At 58.1% G+C, this 18,535-nt stretch overlaps 1 protein-coding gene across 1 annotated transcript in view; it reads right to left on the bottom strand.

Annotated features, from left to right (window-relative positions):
* The window catches only part of LOC106731821 (uncharacterized), a 42,615-nt gene extending 39,170 nt beyond the window's left edge, over positions 1-3,445 (bottom strand). The window contains exons 1-3 of the mRNA XM_075908212.1: positions 3,293-3,445; positions 1,553-1,653; positions 555-671 (exon numbers count right to left, since the gene is read on the bottom strand). Of these exons, the coding sequence (XP_075764327.1) occupies positions 555-671; positions 1,553-1,613 (178 nt within the window). The 5' untranslated portion in view covers positions 1,614-1,653; positions 3,293-3,445. The remainder of the gene's footprint in view (positions 1-554; positions 672-1,552; positions 1,654-3,292) is intronic.
* Between the last annotated feature and the right edge of the window lie 15,090 nt (positions 3,446-18,535).

Below are 18,535 nucleotides of genomic sequence, written 5' to 3'. Positions count from 1 at the left end.
ACAGGGTGCGCCTAGACTACATGGCTCCGTCGATGGAGCCATGTAAAGTAGTTTACTTGACACAGTCAATGTTCCCTGCTTCTTTAAAATAAAAATGGCCGCCAAAAAACTACTTTACATGGCTCCATCGACAGAGCCATGTAGTCTAGGGGTGTGTCTAGACTGGCAAGATTTTGTGCAAAAGCAGGCGCTTTTGTGCAAAAACTTGCCTCCTGTCAACACTGGCCACGAGAATTTGCACAAGAACACTGACAGTCTAATGTAAGAAATCAGGGCTTCTTGCGCAAATACTCTGATGCTCCCGCTCAGGAATAAGCCCTCTTGTGCAAGAGGCCAGTGTAGACAGGCAAGTTAATTTCTTGCACAGGAAAGCCCGATGGCTAAAATGGCCATCAGAGCTTTCTTGCGCAAGCGAGCATCTAGACTGGCACGGAAGCTTTTGCCCACGGGCAGGACATCCTGGCCCCGCTGGTTGAAGTCCGGGGCTGGCCGTGGTGGGGAGGGTGGCCCAGGTTGGGGGTGAGATGGGCCGGGATCGGTGCAACATCACCTACCTAATGTATTTACTTCTACCGTGGAAATGCAGCCGCCTGTGTCCGTGTCCGCTCTGCAGGTTCTTGTCCTGTCCTGGCATTCGGCTGCCGAGCCGCGGCACCGCACACATTTGATAACTACGGGGAGAGACGTTTCCTTCTCACCAGGAGGACCCGCCCCTGAGCCCGCATCCCCCCTGCTCCCAGCAAGCCGAGGGGCTAAGGGGCCCGTGGCCTCTGGGACCCTCTGCGATGGCAGTTTCAGCCACCGGACCAACTGCCCACGAGAGGTCAGTCTGGGGACAGCTGAAGGGGGCGGTGCTCTTACGAAGCCCCTCCCTCCAACTAAGCTCCACCCACCTAGGAGGTCTTTCCCATGCTACAGATATTCATAGTACCAGAAAGCCACTCCTCTCGCAATGGGAATTGGCTGAACCTTTAGCACTGCCTGGGGCTCCTGGCAGCCCCCCCATTGCCCTACAAACTTCTGGGGTGCCCCCCACCCCCTCTGCCACAGGGCCATCATGAAACTGCCCAGCCTCATGCCCTCGGATCTATGGGATCCCCATCCCCGCTCCCAGGATCCCTCATTCTCAGGGCTCTGTGTGCACCCCCAATTTCCCATCCCCCATCCCAGGGCCCTCCATTCTCCCCCCAGCTCTGTGTGCCCCCAATGCACCCCTCCCCCATCCTCATCCTTCTCTCAGTCACAGCGAGGCTGACAGAACCCCAGTGCAGATGCGGCTGGGCTGAGGGGGAATGTACCCCTCGGTTTGGCCACCCTCACTCGGGTGGTGAGCCCCTCGAGGGAGGGAAACCCCCTTCTCCTGGGCCAGGCAGCGTCTGCACTACACTCTCTGCCGGCCCCACTCCAGTGCCGTGGCCAAGCCGCTACCGTAACTGTCATGTGGACAGGCCCTTGTGCCATACATGTGCTGGAGGGGATCTGGTCGGGGACCTGAGGAACGCGAGGGGTCGAAGTCCAGGAGGGTTAAGTGGCTACAGCACGGACGACTCACCTTCGGCACTGGCTGTGGCTAGGAGAGCAGGGAGGAGGCAGAGGAGGAAGGAAACCCCCATGGTGCTGGGAGGAGCCTTCTCACGGCCGATGCAGTGAGCTCTGCCGGAGGGGAGGAGGAGAGAGATGAGGCCGAAATGAGAATGGAAAGGGAAATCCAGCCGAGACTGGGGGTGGGACAGAAGCACCAGACAGCAGAGCCGCACAAACACCCGATGGTTTGGCTCCCTGGCAGTACAAATATTGGGAAACATCATGTTGGGTTGACCCAAACCTCTCGTCCCCAGAAAGGCCGAAAAACGGTGCCAGTCCCTTTCCGAGCAATTGGAAGATTCACGTTGGTGACAGAATGAAAAGTCCCGCCCACGCAGCAAGGCCAAGACACTTCAGGTGGGGAAAAGAGCAAAGCGCCTCACTCTGGCCGTGTGACACCAAACGTTGCCATTTCTCAGGGTTGTTTCTTGTATTTTTTCCCTGCTGAAGCGCGGCGGCGAAATTGACACAAATTGGTGACATGTGTCAATCAACCCAAACCCTCATTTTGAGTGGAGAAAAGTGTCAGTTGGAACATTTCCCCCTCCCGGCCTGCCCCCTTTACCCCACTTAATGAAAGAATGAATGGACAATGCACGGAAACCCGCTGGAGCACACTTTCACCTGCCCGACACTCATCCAGGGATCTCCAAGTCACCGTGTTGTTTCAGGCCAACTCCACAAGCCACATACACAAGGAAACATTGGAACTTAACTTCATTCTCAAGTTTGGGACCCAGCACACAGGTCTGACTAAAGACATTGCCTGGCTAGCACACTGCCTTCCCCATCCCAGTGACTTAACCAGCCCCCCACTGGGTACTTCAGAACAATTTCCACCTTCGCTATCAGCAACACGAACACTCAAATTCACGAGTTTTTTCCTTGCTTCTCCCCCTCCCCCCATCCTCTATTTACGTTGGAACTGAACTGTTAATACTCCAGTCATCTGAAGAAGTGGGTTCCACCCACAGTAGCTTATGATCCCATTGACAGGGTTTGTTCATCTTTACATTGTACAAGAGTTTTTGCTTTTTTCTCTTCCTTTAGTAACTATTCATCTTGCCTGGAACGCGGCACAATTGCAGGGTGAGAGTGAGACAGCATCACAAACGGCCGCGTGGCCAAAAAGAAGCAGAGACCTTGAGGAGAACCAGAAAACACACAGTGCATCTGCGGAAGAATCCACTGAGGAGCACAGACGGACCCTGGAGCCAGTCAGACACCCCAAGGGTAAGACACAAGGGAGACAAGGGTGGGAAATCTGACAATCGCCATCGAAGGAGAACTCTGGAAATCACAGATCAACATCTCCTAAGGATCAACACCCACCCACGCAAATGGGAACTGACATGGCTAAGAAGGGGAGCTCTGGCCAGTAAAAATGTGGGTTCAGTCCCACAAGCCAAGTCTCAGAGGAACCCCGATCCTCACTCAGCCTGGCCTAGCCAGCCAGATGGACTTGAGCCACAATGCACCATCCGCAGGACACGTGTGTGTGTGTGTGTGTACGTGTGTGTGTGTGTGTGTGTGTGTGTGTACGTGTGTGTGTGTGCATGTGTGTGTATGTGTATGTGTACGTGTACGTGTGTGCGTGTGTGTCTTTTCGAATGCTAGCAGCTTCTATATTGTATTCTTAAGGGACATGCCATCTTGTTTTCTCCCCTAAAAAGATCCCGCATGCTTCTCATAAGCATGACATACTTACGTCCTCCTGACAATCCTGAGCTGGAGGACCAGCCAACCAGCTGGTGGAGCGGTCTCCCAGTGAGATGCAAGGCAGAGGGAAAGGAGGCTGTAAGAGAGGGCTAGTCCTGCAACAAGGAACGAAGCAGAACGTGTGAGGGGGAAAGCAGAGACGAGGGTTTTTAGCCTGGCCTGCCGTGGGGGGCGGGGTTTTAGGCCATCTCGTGTCACCCAGAGCCCAGCCCTCAAAGCCAAAAGCAGATTTCCGCACCCTTAGGCTTTCGAGGGTGCACACACTGGATTGGAGAATGGAAAAAAGACACCTCTTTGAATGTGCACGAGACATCACGCCGGGCCCGCGTGAGCATCCCTAAAAGGGGAACCTGTGGTTACAATTGAAAGAAATGCCACACGGCACCCACTGCCCCCTCCTTTGCTGAGAAAGCAAGATGTTCCCTTTGGCAGCCCAGGCTATTTTAGGACCTCCAGATAAAATCTAAAATAAAAACACGTTCCCTGTCAGCACACTGGCTTTCGCGCTTTCATCTCAGTTACTCAGAAGAGCTGGCCCGAGCTATCATTCCTGAATACTGTATTCTAGCTCTGTGCTATTTAATGCTACAGAACAATATTTCAAAAACACTGCCTCTCTTACCGCTCACTTACAGCCAATTTACACTGCTGCCAAAGTAAACGTCCCACAGTGCAAAATACCTCTACGGCCTTCCTAGAATAGATTAAAACAGTGAAAGGGTTAGGAGAATCTATAGGCTTACACACTGCCCAGGTACTTCAATGGAGCAATGGGCCATTGATCCCAGCTGGGGTCTTCCCCATTGAGGAGGGAGAAAACTTGTTCCTCTTGGCCTCTGATGATAGAACAAGCAGCAATGGGCTTAAACTGCAGCAAGGGAGGTTTAGGTTGGACATTAGGAAAAAGTTCCTAACTGTCAGGGTGGTCGAACACTGGAATAAATTGCCCAGGGAGGTTGTGGAGTCTCCATCTCTGGAGATATTTCAGAGCAGGTTAGATAAATGTCTGTCAGGGATGGTCTAGACAGTATTTGGTCCTGCCGTGAGGGCAGGGACTGGACTCTATGACCTCTCGAGGTCCCTTCCAGTCCTCGTATTCTATGGCTCTATGATTCTATTACTCTACTGGAGCTACTGCCCATTGACCCAGCTGGGATCTTCCACATTCACTCCAATGGAGCTACGGCCCATTGACCCAGCTGGGTTTTTCACTCCCTCTGTCCTCCAGGTCGGCACTGTCCTTACTGAACCAGGGCAATTGGCGCTGCCTGGGTCGTGCCGGGGCCCAGGCTCCCCGCTTCTCTGGGGAGGGGCTCTGCAGGGTTTTTCACGTGGTGTCCTTCCCCTGGGCAGCCCTGTGGCTTGTTGGCTTCTCTCTCCTGCGTTGGCACAGCGAGCTGAGGGAGCCACTGAGCCTCCGACGGGGAAGCTTGGTTCTGTCCCTGGATTCGCACAGCTCAGTCAGAGCCCGTCTGGTCTTGGGGTGCTCCAAACCCGCCCGGCCCCTCCCGACGTGCGACACTTTGGCAGGGTCCAGAAAGCGCGTCCCTGCCATGGCGCTGACCGGCCACCCCGCGCCATCAGGTCGCCCAGTTCTAAGTTCTGAGGAACTGCAATAAGTTGCCTCATCTGCAAAGTTCACTTCCCCTCCCTCCTACCCCTCACAGCTCATCGCAGTGCTCCCAGCACTCACTCGGTGCAGAGCCAGGAGGCCTCCGCTTTGCAGCCTGTGCAAAGAATTCCTGCTCCCCAGAGAGACGAGGGAAAGAGACGAGCTACAAGTGACACAGCTCATCTGCAGCCAGCGGCGCCCGAGAGCTGGTGTCTCTCCCCAGTAGAAATCGGTTCAGTAAAAGCTTTTACCACCTGTCACATGTCAGGGGGGTCTGGGCACTGCTGAGAGGGTCAAATCGGGGTGAATTGCTCAGAACCAGCCTACGTCCAGCCCCCGACAGGGGTCCTTCCCCATGAGGCACCGAACCAGCCACACCGAGCACCTGAGCTACCGCTCTGGCCAGCAAGGGACCTCACAAACAAATCCCAGCAGACATCCCAGCGCTCCCTGTGCCCCTGCATCCCCCCTTACACATGGCAGAGGTTATAACCCATCCCCCCATTTCCCTGGGCTTGTATTGAAATGTTTGTGTCTGGAAGATGGCTGCAGGCCTGCCCCACCTGTTGTGAGGGACGGTTGCCCAAGGAGTGCCTGTGCTAGTTAGCCGTGCTGCATAGATGCTGGCTCTCCAGGGGACCCACATGCATCTGAGGGTTGCGGCAGGGTGGGAGGCAAATACCCCCTTGCAGTGCTCAGCTCCAGCTAGGCTGCCTCCAGCCGAGCCCCCTGCCATTTGGGGTGAGCGTGGCTCTGGGGGCCGGCCAGTGCCAGATGGGGGAATTGCATTCTGGGATAACCAGCAGGGCTAGTCGGCTTCCTTGCCTGTGACTTTTCTGGCGGGTGCCCGATGGGGTGATGGCTCGATCTGTTACAGTAGGGTTACATGAGCTGTCCCACAGGGAACCCGTTGGCCATGCGCGACCTGCAAAGACAGGGCCCAGTGAGCACGCACATGTGCAGAGCTTTCACCCACATGGGGGCTGATGCACGAAATCAGGGGCAGCCGGTGTGTGCGGCAAGGGAAGGCGTTGCCTCCCCAAACCACCAGCCTGGGCTTCATTGGAGAGGCGGGGAGCTGGGCTGGGTGGGAAACGTCCCAATTCCTCTCTCCTTCCCTCCAGCCAGAACCCCTCTTGGCCGTCCCACCCGCCCAGGGCTCCGCACAGATTCTGGGTCCCACCAGCTCTTGAGGGGTTGCCTGAGGCAGAAGGCTCCCCAGCTCCCTCCCACCCTGCGGCCAGCTGGCAGGATTTACCTCGTAGGATCCCAGTGAAATCGCCGCAATACGTCTCCTCCCCGGTGCAATGGATGATTTGGCTGGTGCAGGTCTGGGCACCAAAAGCCAGGCAGGCCGGGCACTGCAGCCCGTTCAAGGTGCTGTTCTCCTGGGGCGCTGGGAACCCAGAAACACGGTCACGGGGTGAGTTAAACCTCAGCGCCCGAGGGGTGCGCCCGCTGCCCTGCCTCACCCGTGGGTACGTGGCCCCACCCGGCCCGACGGCACCGCTCCGCCCTCTGTCCCACGGCAGCCAGAGCCTGTTGGAGAATCTGGCGGACGTGCCCGTCACCGCCTGCCCTGGCTTTGCAGGACGTTGGAGGTTGCCCATAAAAGCTCCCTACCCATCCGCCCTGGCCAGAGGTGCCAATTTCCCAGCCAGGCCGAGCGTCTCCCAAGGCTCCGACTCCGGTGACGCCGCAGCCGTGAGCTGTCCCGGATCACGGAGCAGGAAATCCGGGGGGTGGGAAATGGCCAAGGAGGCTGGTTTCAATTCTTCGCACAAGAACCAACAGGGACAAACCGGCAGCACGGGACAGGCCTGGGGCTGGGAACCCGGCGCCCACCCCCTGGAGAGGCAGGTCCTGGAGCCGGTTCCCAGCAGGGGGGCTCATCCCCTTTCGAGGCGATCGGACGGGCTGTTCCCAAGGCGCTGGTCCCCCCTCCCCCATTCAGTGCCCTTGAACAGCTCCTGGGAGACGCCCCTCCCGAGGGGCAGGTCACCCAACCCCGCACTTACGTTCCACGGGGCCCGAGTTCTCATTCCAGCAGGGCACATACAGCCTTTCCCTGACTGCATTGTCCTGGAGCGCTGGGGAGACAGGCAGTGGACCCAGAACTTCAGGATGAAGAGGGACACCTTCCTGGAGCTCTGCGAGTGGCTCGCCCCTGCTCTGCAGTGACGGGACACTCGCATGAGGCCCGCCATCCCCCTCCACAAGTCGGGAACCAGTTCAGTGTGGGAAGAGCCACTATCAGAGCAGTTCTCATGCAGGTACGGCACTCACTGGCCAGTGGGCCTGGATGGGGGCTGCAAGGAGGACATGGGCTGCCCCAGGGAAAACAGGAGGGAGGTGGTGTAAGTGCCCTCCTCAGGAGAGGTTGGTCTATCCTGGCCGGGCTACAAACCACCCGCGGTGGCCAGGATTGCAGTGGGGGTTGGTCTTGGGAGTGGGGCTCAGGGCAGCGGTGGGGAAAGAACACTCCCAGCCAAACGAGCACCCCAGTGACAGAGTCGTCTGCCTCACCGACCTGAACACGGTCATCCAGGGGTTTGGCGCCCTGAGCTTCCCCAACTGCGGGGGGGGGAGGAGGGGCAATCGAAGGGACGCACACCCCCATCCATGCCCTAGACCACCAGGCTTCCCTCTACATTAACTCACATGTGGAGGCCTCCCCGGCCTCGGATGAGGCTGCTGACAGGCTCTCCAGTTCGGCTTGGGGGTCCTGGGTGCAGGGCAGGCTCCCTGAAGGCTCCAGGCTGCCGTCATCCTCCTCTTTCTCCTCTTCCCCTGTGTCAGGGGCAGGGCCCTCTGCCCCGGGGTTGATGATGACCAGGGGGGCACAGACCATCTGACCCCCCAGGATGCGGTCCAGGGCCTCAAAGTGTGGGCAGGCGTCCGGGTCAGCCCCTGGTTGGAAGACCCTGGCATAGGCCTGCCGCTGTTCTTTTATTTTGCAGCGGACCTGCTCCTGGCTGCGCACCTGGCCTCTGGTAGCCAGGCTGGCAGCCATGTGGCTGTAGACAGCCGCATTCCTGTGCTTAGTGTGGCACTCATGGGCATTGGAGGCTTCCCCCCAAACCTCAATAAGGCCCACGATCTCCTCACTTGACCAGGAAGGGGCCGGCCTTTTGCGGCCCCTGGCAGGCTCCTGGGAGCTGCCAGCCTGGTCCTGGGGAGTGGTGGAGGGCTGGATGGCAGCGGGTGGCTGGCTTATCCTGTGCCAAGTGCACAGTCTTCTGGCTGGATGCTAGCAGGCTGGCAACTGGATAGGCACTGTGGCCAGGGTTTACCCCTTCAATGGCTGCGGGACTGGGGGAGAGGAGAGGAAGGTTTCCTGGTTGTGCCCAGAGTGGCCACCAGGGCTCCCTGGGAAGGGCTGGAGGCCAGCTAATTCAGCACTTATTTCGAATGATCTCTTTCGAATTAGGTGTTATTCCTCGTAGAATGAGGTTTACCTAATTCGAAATAAATTTATTATTTATAACTTTAATAGCGGTTTGTCTGTGTAGACGCTATTAAAGTTAATTCGAAATAATGTCTGCTATTTCAAATTAACTCTGTAGTGTAGACAGACCCTGAGAGAGACCTGGCCCATCTGTGCAGGGGGAGAGGGCTGAGCACGGGGAGGCTCACTAAGGAGCAGCTAATAGCTCAGCTGGTGGAGAATGACCAGTCGGCGTTATAGGCTCAACCCCGTGATGCCTGGAGAGCCAGGGGTAGCCGGGGGTGGGCAGTCAGTGTAGCAGTCTGGAGTCTGTCAGAGCCGACTCCCCAGCCAGCCCAGGGGAGCCCCAATCTGGGTTCTCCCGGGGGAGCTGCGGAGGCTGGAGCTGGAGGAGCAGAGGCTGGTGGACAGGCAGAGAGCGAGAGGACCGAGTCCAGCAGCAGCAGCATGAGCTGAAGCTGGAGGAGAGACAGGCCAAGAGGGCCTGTCCGGGGTCAGTGGGGAAGGGCCCCGAGATGGCAGCTCTGGGGGGAAGCTGGACTCCGAGCTGCTTCCCCCGTTTAGGGAGAGGAATGACACGGATGTCAACCTCCCAGCCTTCAAGAGGGCTTGTGATGTGCCCCGGATCGACCCTGCAGACGGTGCTGCAACCTGACCCCCGTGCTGGGGCCAAGGCCATAGTGACATCCGGCCAGGTGGAGGGATTGAGACTAGGGACTAGGAGCTGTTCACACCGGCCTGGCTGCTGAGGGGGGAACTGACCCCGAGGCGACCGGACACGGTTCCAGGGCCTGCGCAAGTCCCCTGGCATCACCTAGAAGCAGGTGGCCAACTTTCTGGGGAAGGAGGCCACTGCCGAGGATGTGTCATCCTGGTGGGGCTGGAGCAACTTTATGGCATTTGCCCCCCAGACCTCAAGGTGTGGCTGGCTGATCAGAAGCCCAAAGTCTGCACAGGGCGGGGATACTGGCAGGCAAGTGCGTGGCCAGCAGGTCAGGGATGGGGGGGGACCATCCCTGACCTGCTGGCCACGCACTTGCCTGCCAGTATCCCTGAAGGGGAGTCACCCAGAGACCCCTCAAAAGTGGGACTCCCAGAAGCCTAGCCCGGGGGGGGGACAGAATACCAGGCCAGAGCAACCCCCGCCTCCCCGTGGGACTAGATGGACCTGAGATGCAACTTCTGTGGCCAGAAAGAGCCCAAGATGGCACAATGCCATTGAGTGAGGTAGCCAGATCACGGCTGTACCCATGGGGGGGCGCTAATTGGTCCCAAAAGTAGTATAAAGGAGGCCACGTGAGATGTCAAATAGAAGCTTACTGTCTGCTAATTTCATATATGCTATTCATGTAAAAGATGTCATGTGACCCCCCTCTAAGAACTCTTCCCCCCATCCTCCTACCAATAGGGATTAATTTGGCCCCCACCAAACCCCCCTCAAGCAACTATCCTGCAGTTGCATTAACCCACCATGTGTGACATTACCATGGGGGCAGAGGGGCTGTGGGAAGGTTTCCTCTAAGAGTTTCCTCCCATGAGCAGAATGAATGTTGTGTTGTGCACCAGCACTGAGTTCATGTGCCACCCAAAATATTAATAAATATCGTATAACCCTCGACCTTTTCCCTCTGCTGCCATGTTTCCCTTGCTCCATCAGCTCCCCTGGTGCCTGCCGCCCCCCAACCCCTCATCCTCCTCTGCTGTCCTGACTCCTGCTCTTCTCACAGCCCTCAGCCCTCCTGCGACCTGCCCCCCTCCACCAGCCCTTCTCTCCCCCCTGTGCCCACTCCTCCAGTAGCCCCACTCTGATCATGTGAGCTACCCCTCCTCATCCCCTCTCCTAACACCTCCCTCTACACACCTGCCCTGCCTCTCTCCTCTGGTGCTGGTCCCTCCTCTGCAGGTGTCTGCCCTTCTGCTTCACCCTCAGAATCCCCTGGCACCTGCATCTTCCCTTAGCCCTGCACCCTCCTGGTGCTTCCCCCTTCCCTTACTGCCCCTGCTCCTCTTACCATCTTTTCCCCTCACGCCCCTGTGCCCTCACACATGTCTTGCTCCATCCCCGCCTTCCTCACGCCCACCCCTTCTTTCAAGCCTTCTCCCAACACCTCCCCCTCCAGCCCCCAATGCCCTTCCCCTCTCCTCTCCCAGCATCAACCTGTCCCCCTCCCGCCCTTTCCCTCATTGTCTCCACTTGCCTCCCCCCCATTTGTCTCTCTCCTCCACGCTGTCCCTTAATGCCTGCCCCTTTCTTCTCCTGATCTGCTCCCTCTCCCCTCAGCACAGGCCTCTTCCTCTCCCACCCCTTCCCCTTATTTTTCCCGCACTCCCTCCCCTCCCTTTTGCCTTCCAGTTTGCAAGGCTGGAGTTTGCTGCGATGGGGCCTCAGAAGTCCCCGCACTGCTGACTAGACATGGGTGGTGTGGGAGAAAAATCAAATAACTCCAACTGTGTCTAAGGGGGGACTGTGCAGGAAATCAAAACTCTCTAAGGGTATGTCTACACTACAAAGTTAGTTCGAACTAACTTTAATAGGCGCTACACTAGCGCTCCGCTAGTTCGAATTTGAATCGAACTAGCGGAGCGCTTAGTTCGAACTAGGTAAACCTCATTTTACGAGGACTAACGCCTAGTTCGAACTAGCTAGTTCGAATTAAGGGGTGTGTAGCCCCTTAATTCGAACTAGTGGGAGGCTAGCCCTCCCCAGGTTTCCCTGGTGGCCACTCTGGCCAACACCAGGGAAACTCTATGCCCCCCTCCCGGCCCCGGACCCCTTAAAGGGGCACGGGCTGGCTACGGTGCCCGTGCCAGGTGCAAGCCTGCCAGCACCCAGCCAGCAGACCCTGCACCTGGCACGGCACAGAGCCACCCACCCGATGTCCCCCAGCCCACCCCCTCTTCCCGGGACCAGGCTGGCGGCTCCCGGGAGCTTGCCCTGGACCGCAAGAGGCGGGTACCTTCCTGGGCTAGTGCGGACATCGTGGACCTCGTCCACGATCTCCGCACTAGGCACAGGAAAGTGGCCGTCTAGGGCAGGAGAGCTGCCAGCCTGGCCACCCAGGAGCAGGTGTGCATGAAAATCAAGGGGGTCCACTGAGACCACCGACCCTGAGCTTACAATGGCCGTCCTGGGTCAGACCAAAGGTCCATCTAGCCCAGTAGCCTGTCTGCCGACAGCGGCCAACCCTAGGGACCCTGGAGGGGATGGACCGAAGACAGTGACCAAGCCATTTGTCTCGTGCCATCCCTCTCCAGCCTTCCACAAACTTTGGGCAGGGACACCACTCCTACCCCCTGGCTAAGACTACTCCATGGACCCAACCTCCATGACTTGATCTCACTTCCCTTTCAACTCTGTTCTAGTTGTAGCCTTCACAGCCTCCTACAGCAAGGAGTTCCGCAGGTTATCTATTTGCTTTGTCAAGAACAACTTTCTCTTACTAGTTTGAAGCCTGCTACCCATTCCTTTCCTTTGGTGTCCTCTAGTCCTTCTTTATGGGAACTCAGGAAGAACTTTTCTGAATGCACCATCTCCACCCAACCCCTGCTTTTAGAGACCTCTATCCTGTCCCCCCTCCGTCTCCTCTTTTCTAAGCTGAACAGTCCCAGTCTCTGTAGCCTTTCTTCATATGGGACCTGTTCCCAACCTCTGATCATGTTAGTTGCCCTCCCTTCTCCCAGCCTCTCTCTTCCCCTCTCCCACCTCCTTTTCCCAGTCTCCCCCAGTTTTGTTCAATAAAGACAGAGTCAATGTTGGAAGAAACGTTATCTTTATTTTGTACATCAATAAGAAGGGGGGCTAGGGAAGGGTAAGTGGAAGGAGGTGAGGGAGGAATGGGGTACGAGCCCCCGATGGGGAGGACTGGGCTGGCTCTGCGGGCTTCTGGGGGTGGAAGCTCTCCTGCAGCCCCCCGATTGCCCCCTCTCCCCAGATGGCAGCCTGCGGCAAGTGCAGCCGGGCTGATGGCCGTGTGCTGTGATGTGCCTAGTGTGGGTACTCAGGGCACTCCAAGCCAGGACTGCTTTGCAAGCAGGGAACCCTGAGAACTGTCTGTCCGGGGTGGGGGTCGGGACCCTTTAAGCGCAGCCCTCGGCTAGCCTGAGACAGCATCTGCACGCTCTAAGTCCTCCTCTTATGCCCTGCCGGCACTGCTTCCGGCCATCCTTAAGCCCTGTTCAGAGTCCACTCAATGTGGACATGCTAGTTCGAATTAGCAAAACGCTAATTCAAACTAGTTTTTAGTTCTAGACGCGTTAGTTCAAATTAGCTTAGTTCGAATTAACTAATTCGAACTAAGTTAGTTCGAACTAGCGCTGTAGTGTAGATGTACCCTAAAAGAAAACTGCTGTCAGGGTTAAAAGTTTTTCAGGCCTCTTTCCCTGTAACAGAGAGAAATCAAATTAACTCTAATCAAGACCCTTACAAATGCCTATTTCAAGTTCATGGATACTCCTAGTCTGTCACAATTTGTCATGTAAACCCTTACCTGTATCACAGTTTGCCTTGTAGGCTCCTCACTCAGGTTCTCATGTGCCTTTGTACTGCAAAACTTACTTCTAGCACTCCTGGTGTGAACAGAAACGGCTCAGAGTACTTCTGCCGAGACTTTGCTATGTTAAAGAAAACAATCAACAACTGAACTGTCTAAACATACTGCATAAAGGATCCCTGAACCTGTCTCTCAGGGCTGCTGCTGCTCTCACTCTGGTAGCTGTCAGCCTGCCTGCATAATAAAGTTTTCCTTCTAGGTTTCTCTCCTGCCTCACTGCTTTGACCTCCAGCCTCGGACCTTTCTGGGGACTCTGTACCCCAGGGGAGTGAGATATCCCCGACAGTGGGCACCTACGGAGCAGGGTGCAGAGACCGTTCCCCCCCAACAAGAGGGTTCATGTAAGCAAAGTTCCCTCCACGTGCTGGGGGGGGGGTGGGGGTGGCTCCCGCCTTGCCAGCAGGGATCTTCCTTCCAGGCAGCCTGTGCGCTTGGGGGGGGGGGGGGAAGGGCTGCATGCTGCCTGTGCTTGGGGTGGGCACAGAAACTCCCTGTAGAGCAGCGGAGGAGCATGATCGTGCTCAGCCTGAAGGTGCCTGGGCGCAGCGGGAGGCGGGCAGGGGTGCTGGGTCCCCCTCCTCGTGGCTGGGCCCTTGGAGGATCCCTCCACCCCCTCCTTTCCCTCAGCATGTGCCAGCTGCTGCCTGGGTCCTCCTCCTCGGCCAATGGGGTCTGCCTAGGGCCCTGCCCCTGCCCAGAGCTCACAGGGCGCATCACCCTGCTGCCCAGAGCGCAGCGCTGGATGGGGGTGCCGGGGGGGGGTCGCACCCCCAGCAGAGGTGGGACGGGCCTCAGGAAGGCGGAGAGAGAGTTCCAACTACTCACTGTGCCCAGGCAGCGTTCGCAGCCCCAGCCCCACTGCCATCCCGCCTCTAGCCAGGCTCTGCTCCCCCACACCCTGAGCCCCCTTCCCCGACCCTACCCCCGGTGCAGCCCCGGCTTCGCCCGTCCGCTGCCGCCCAGGTTGATGGTCCATTCTCACGCCCACTTTCTCTTCCCCTGGCCCGATACCTTCCCCAGCCGGGGTCAGCTCGCTGGCCTCCTCACCGGAGTCCCTCGGTCCGGCGGGGTCTTCTAGTGGGGCCGTCCGTCCCGGCAGAGTGGTGCCCCAGAAAAAGTGGTGCCCTATGCAACTGTGTACTCTGCGTATGCCTAAGGATGGCCCTGCCCGGCAGGACAGGCCGGCTGGGGAGCGAAGCGCCAGCCCTCGAGTGGCCATACGCAATCCGCTGGGTGAGTGGGGGAAAGCCCCGGGGGGCTATCGTCATGTCACCCCACTGAGGTGGGGTAGGAGCATCCAGGGGCTCTCGGACACGGTGGCGGCGGTGACACTGGTGCATGAACCGGCTAGTGTCTGATGCCGGCCTGACCCTGGGGGGCGTGTTCGGACCCCGGTCACGGTGCCTGTGGCGAGGATACACCTGAAATGGGGGCCAGAGAGGTGGGGGTGCAGGATCACCTGCCCACGGAGGCGCTAATGAGAGACGATCTGGGGGACTGGCAGGGAGCACTCAGAATGCCTGGTCCTCATCCGGAGCCAGAGTCAGCGGGGGGTGCAGGACCCCCCAGAGAGGGGAAGGGAAGCAATGGGGGTAGGGCTGGACAGTGGCCGCCCAGAGCCTCCAGCCCAGGGCGGGGAAACTGCGGCACAACCCTCCGGGGCCATAACCACCAGCCCAGCAGCCAAGTTCCAGAGGCAGCTGCATAAGGATCCCTCTGGAGAAGCTGAGGGCCCTGGCTGGGTCCTGGTCCCTGGGGAGGGCCGCAGGGACAGATTCCTCAGGAAGAAGGGATTCCTGTACCAGGAATGGACTGGCCCGGGACAAACTGAATCCTGGGAGGTGAGAAGGCAGCTGGGGGTGCTTCAGAAGTGCTGCCGCAGGCTGCTGTTCCTGGCCCATGATACTCCCTTTGTGGGGCACCAAGGAGTCCAGCGCCCCAGACAGAGGGTGCACTCACTCGATTGAAGAACGAAATGAAGACGCCGCTTTGAATGTGCACGAGACATCACGCCGGGCCCGCGTGAGCATCCCTAAAAGGGGAACCTGCGGCTACAATTGAAAGAAATGCCACACGGCACCCACTGCCCCCTCCTTTGCGGAGGAAGCAAGATGTTCCCTTTGGCAGCCCAGGCTATTTCAGGACCTCCAGCTAAAATCTAAAATACTAACACGATCCCTGTCAGCACTAGGGGTTTTGCGGTTTGACCTCAGTTACTCAGAAGAGCTGGCCCGAGCTATCATTCCTGAATACTGTATTCTAGCTGTGTGCTATTTAACGCCACAGAGCTGTATTCCAAACACTGCCTCCCTCACCGCTCACTTACACACAATACCTCTGCTGCCAATGCGAACTCCCCACAGGGCAGGATCCCTCCAGGGCCTTGCTAGAATAGAATAAAACAGTGAAAAGGCTAGGAGAATGTGTAGGCTTAAATGCTACCCAGTGATTGCAATGGAGAAACAGCCCACTGACCCCAGCTGATTCCAATGGAGCTACAGCTCATTGACCGAGATGGGATCTGCCCCATAGACCCCAGTGGAGCTACAGCCCATTCACTCCAGCTGGAGTCTTCCCCATTCTTGCCAATGCAGCTAAGGCCTATTAATCCAGTTGGCACTTGGCCCATTCATGCCAGTGGAGCTACGGCCCATTGACCCAGCTGGGTTTTTCACTCCCTCTGTCCTCCAGGTCGGCACTGTCCCTGCTGAACCAGGGCAGTAGGAGCTACCCGGGTCGCGCCGGGGCCCAGGCTCCCCGCTGCTCTGGGGAGGGGCTCTGCAGGGTTTTCCACGTGGTGTCCTTTCCCTGGGCAGCCCCGCGGCTTGTTAGCTTCTTTCCCCCTCAGCGGCACAGTGAGCCGAGGGGCCCATTGAGCCTCCGATGAGGAGGCTCAGTCCCATCCCTGGATCCGCACAGTGCAGTCAGCTCTTGTCCAGTCTCGGGCTGCTCCAAGCCCGCCCAGCTCCTCCCGACGTGCGACACTTCGCAGGCAGTCGGGGCTTTCTTGCGCAAAATCGCATCTAGACTGGCCATGGATGCTTTTGCGCAAAGGCACTTGCCAATCTAGACGCGCTTTCCCGGAAATACTTTTAACGGAAAATCTTTTCTATTCAAAGTATTTCCGCAAAACCATGCCAGTCTAGACACAGCCCTTGGGTAACCAACCCTCACAACAATTGGTGCAGGCCTGCATCTGTCTCCCAGGCACAAACATTTCAATACAAGCCCTGAGGGGAGGTGGAGGACGGGTTATAACCTCTGTCCTGCGTAAGGTGGGGCTGGGTGGGGTACTGGGCATGCTGGAGTGTGTGAGGAGAGGTGGGGGGATAGGTTATAACCACACCTGTGTATGAGTAGCGCCCATAGAACCAGCAGCTCTCATTAGACCCTTCACTTGGCCCTCTGCACCAAATTTGGGGCCCACATGCAGCCGTGGGTGCACCAGCCAGCCGCCTGCTCACATCCCAACCCATCCCCGTGAGAGTTGGTGCGACCCATGCGGTCAGCCCAGGGGATTCCCCTGCGTGACGTCCCCTTCAGACGAGGGCCGCTCGCTAGCTCCCCCCTTCTCCAGCACGGCCCTGGGCAGGTGCCGGGACCGGGCTGGGATGCAAATCCTCCCCCTTCTCTACTGACTCCAGTGGATCTACAGCACATTGACCCCAGCTGAGACCTGCCCCATTGACCCCAATGGAGCTACAGCCCATTGACCCAGCTGGGATCTGCCCCATTCACACCAAAGGAGCTACAGCCCATTGACCCAGCTGGGATCTGCCCCATTCACACCAAAGGAGCTATGGCTGATTGACCCAGCTGGGATGTTCCACATTGATTTCAGTGGAGCTAGGGCCCATTGACACAGTGGGATCTGCCCCATTCATGCCAATAGAACTAGAGCCAATTGACCCCAGCTGAGATCTGCCCCACTGATCTCAATGGAGCTACCTCACATTGACCCAGCTGGGTTTTTCACTGTCTCGGTCCATCAGGTATGCACTGTCCCTGCTGAACCGGGACAGTTGGCGCTGCCTGGGTCGTGCCGGGGCCTAACTTCCCTGCTGCTCTGGGGAGGGGCTCTGCAGGGTTTTCCACATAGTCTCCTTCCCCTGGGTAGCCCCGTGGCTTGCTGGCTTTTCTCTCCAGTGGTGCCACAGCGAGCCGAGGGGCCCATTGAGCCTCCAACGGAGACACTCGGTCCCGTCCCTGGATCCGCACGGCACAGTCAGAGCCCGTCCGGCCTCATGGGGCTCCAAGCCCGCCCGGCCCCTCCCAACGTGCGACACTTCACAGGGGTCCAGAAAGCTCTTCCCTGCCATGGCGCTGCTCAGCCACCCCGCGCCATCAGGTCGCCCTGTTCTGAGGAACTGCAGTAAGTTGCCTCCTCAGCAAATTTCACTTCCCCTCCCTCCCGCCCCTCGCAGCTCATCGCAGTGCCCCCAGCGCTCACTCGGTGCAGAGCCAGGAGGCCTCCGCTTTGTAGCCTGTGCCACCCGCAGAATTCCCCCCCCATTCCTGCTCCCCAGAGAGACGAGGGAAAGAGACGAGCTACGAGTGACACGGAGCTCGTCTGTAGCCAGTGGTGCCCGAGAGCTGGTGTCTCTCCCCAGTAGAAATCGGTTCAGTACAAGCTTTTACCACCTGTCACATGTCAGGGGGGTCTGGGCACTGCTGAGAGGGTCAAATCGGGGTGAATTGCTCAGAACCAGGCTACGTCCAGCCCACGACAGGGGTCCTTCCCCATGAGGCACCGAACCAGCCACACCGAGCACCTGAGCTACCGCTCTGGCCAGCAAGGGACCTCACAAACAAATTCCATCAGACACCCCAGTGTTCCCTGTGCCTCCCCATCCCCCCTTGCACAGGGGAGAGGTTCTAACCCATCCCCCACCACCCAACAGGTTCTCCCAGTGCCAAAGGAGCAGCCACAGTCCCAGGGCAATTGGTACCTCGTGTTTCACACACAGGAGCCCCCTGGGCCAGTCCGTTGGCATCGACCATGGAAAGGTTTATTAACACGAGAACGAGAAGGTGGGGAGCAGGGTTGCTCGGGGAATCCTAGGGCAGGCTCTCAGCAGAGCTGGTACAACCTGGCAGCTGGAACGTCTCCAGGTACGTCCCACGTCAGGCTGGGTCAGCAAATCCTTCCCGCCCTCTGTCCCCACCAGGGCGTGTGTGGAGCGGCGGGAGGAGTGAAGGCAAGATGGAGGCTCCCTCAGGACCCTTTTATTCCCTTGCCCGTGCAGAGGGAAACCCCTGTTCCCTGGGGCCTCCCAAGCGGGAGCTGGTCACATCCCCAGTGACCCCTCCCTGGCTTTCATGCCAGTAGCCATGATGGGCTGGCGGGTCTGCAGGTTCCCAGCCGCACCCCTCAGGTGAGTGTGGGGCCCCTGGAGAGCCAGCGTCCATGCAGCACGGCTAACTAGCACAGCCGCTCCTTGGGCAACCATCCCTCGCCACAGGTGGGGCAGGCCTGCAGCCGTCTCCCAGACACAAACATTTAAATGCAAGCTCTTCCAATTGAGATATGGCCAATTGTCCCAGAGGGGATCTGCCCCACTGATTTCAATGGAGCTACTTCACATTGACCCAGCAGGGTTTTTCTCTCCCTCTGTCCTCCAG

The sequence above is a fragment of the Pelodiscus sinensis genome, chromosome 24 (assembly GCF_049634645.1).
Source record: "Pelodiscus sinensis isolate JC-2024 chromosome 24, ASM4963464v1, whole genome shotgun sequence".
NCBI classification, from domain to species: Eukaryota; Metazoa; Chordata; order Testudines; family Trionychidae; genus Pelodiscus; species Pelodiscus sinensis.
This window is presented reverse-complemented; position numbering and strand designations above follow the sequence as displayed.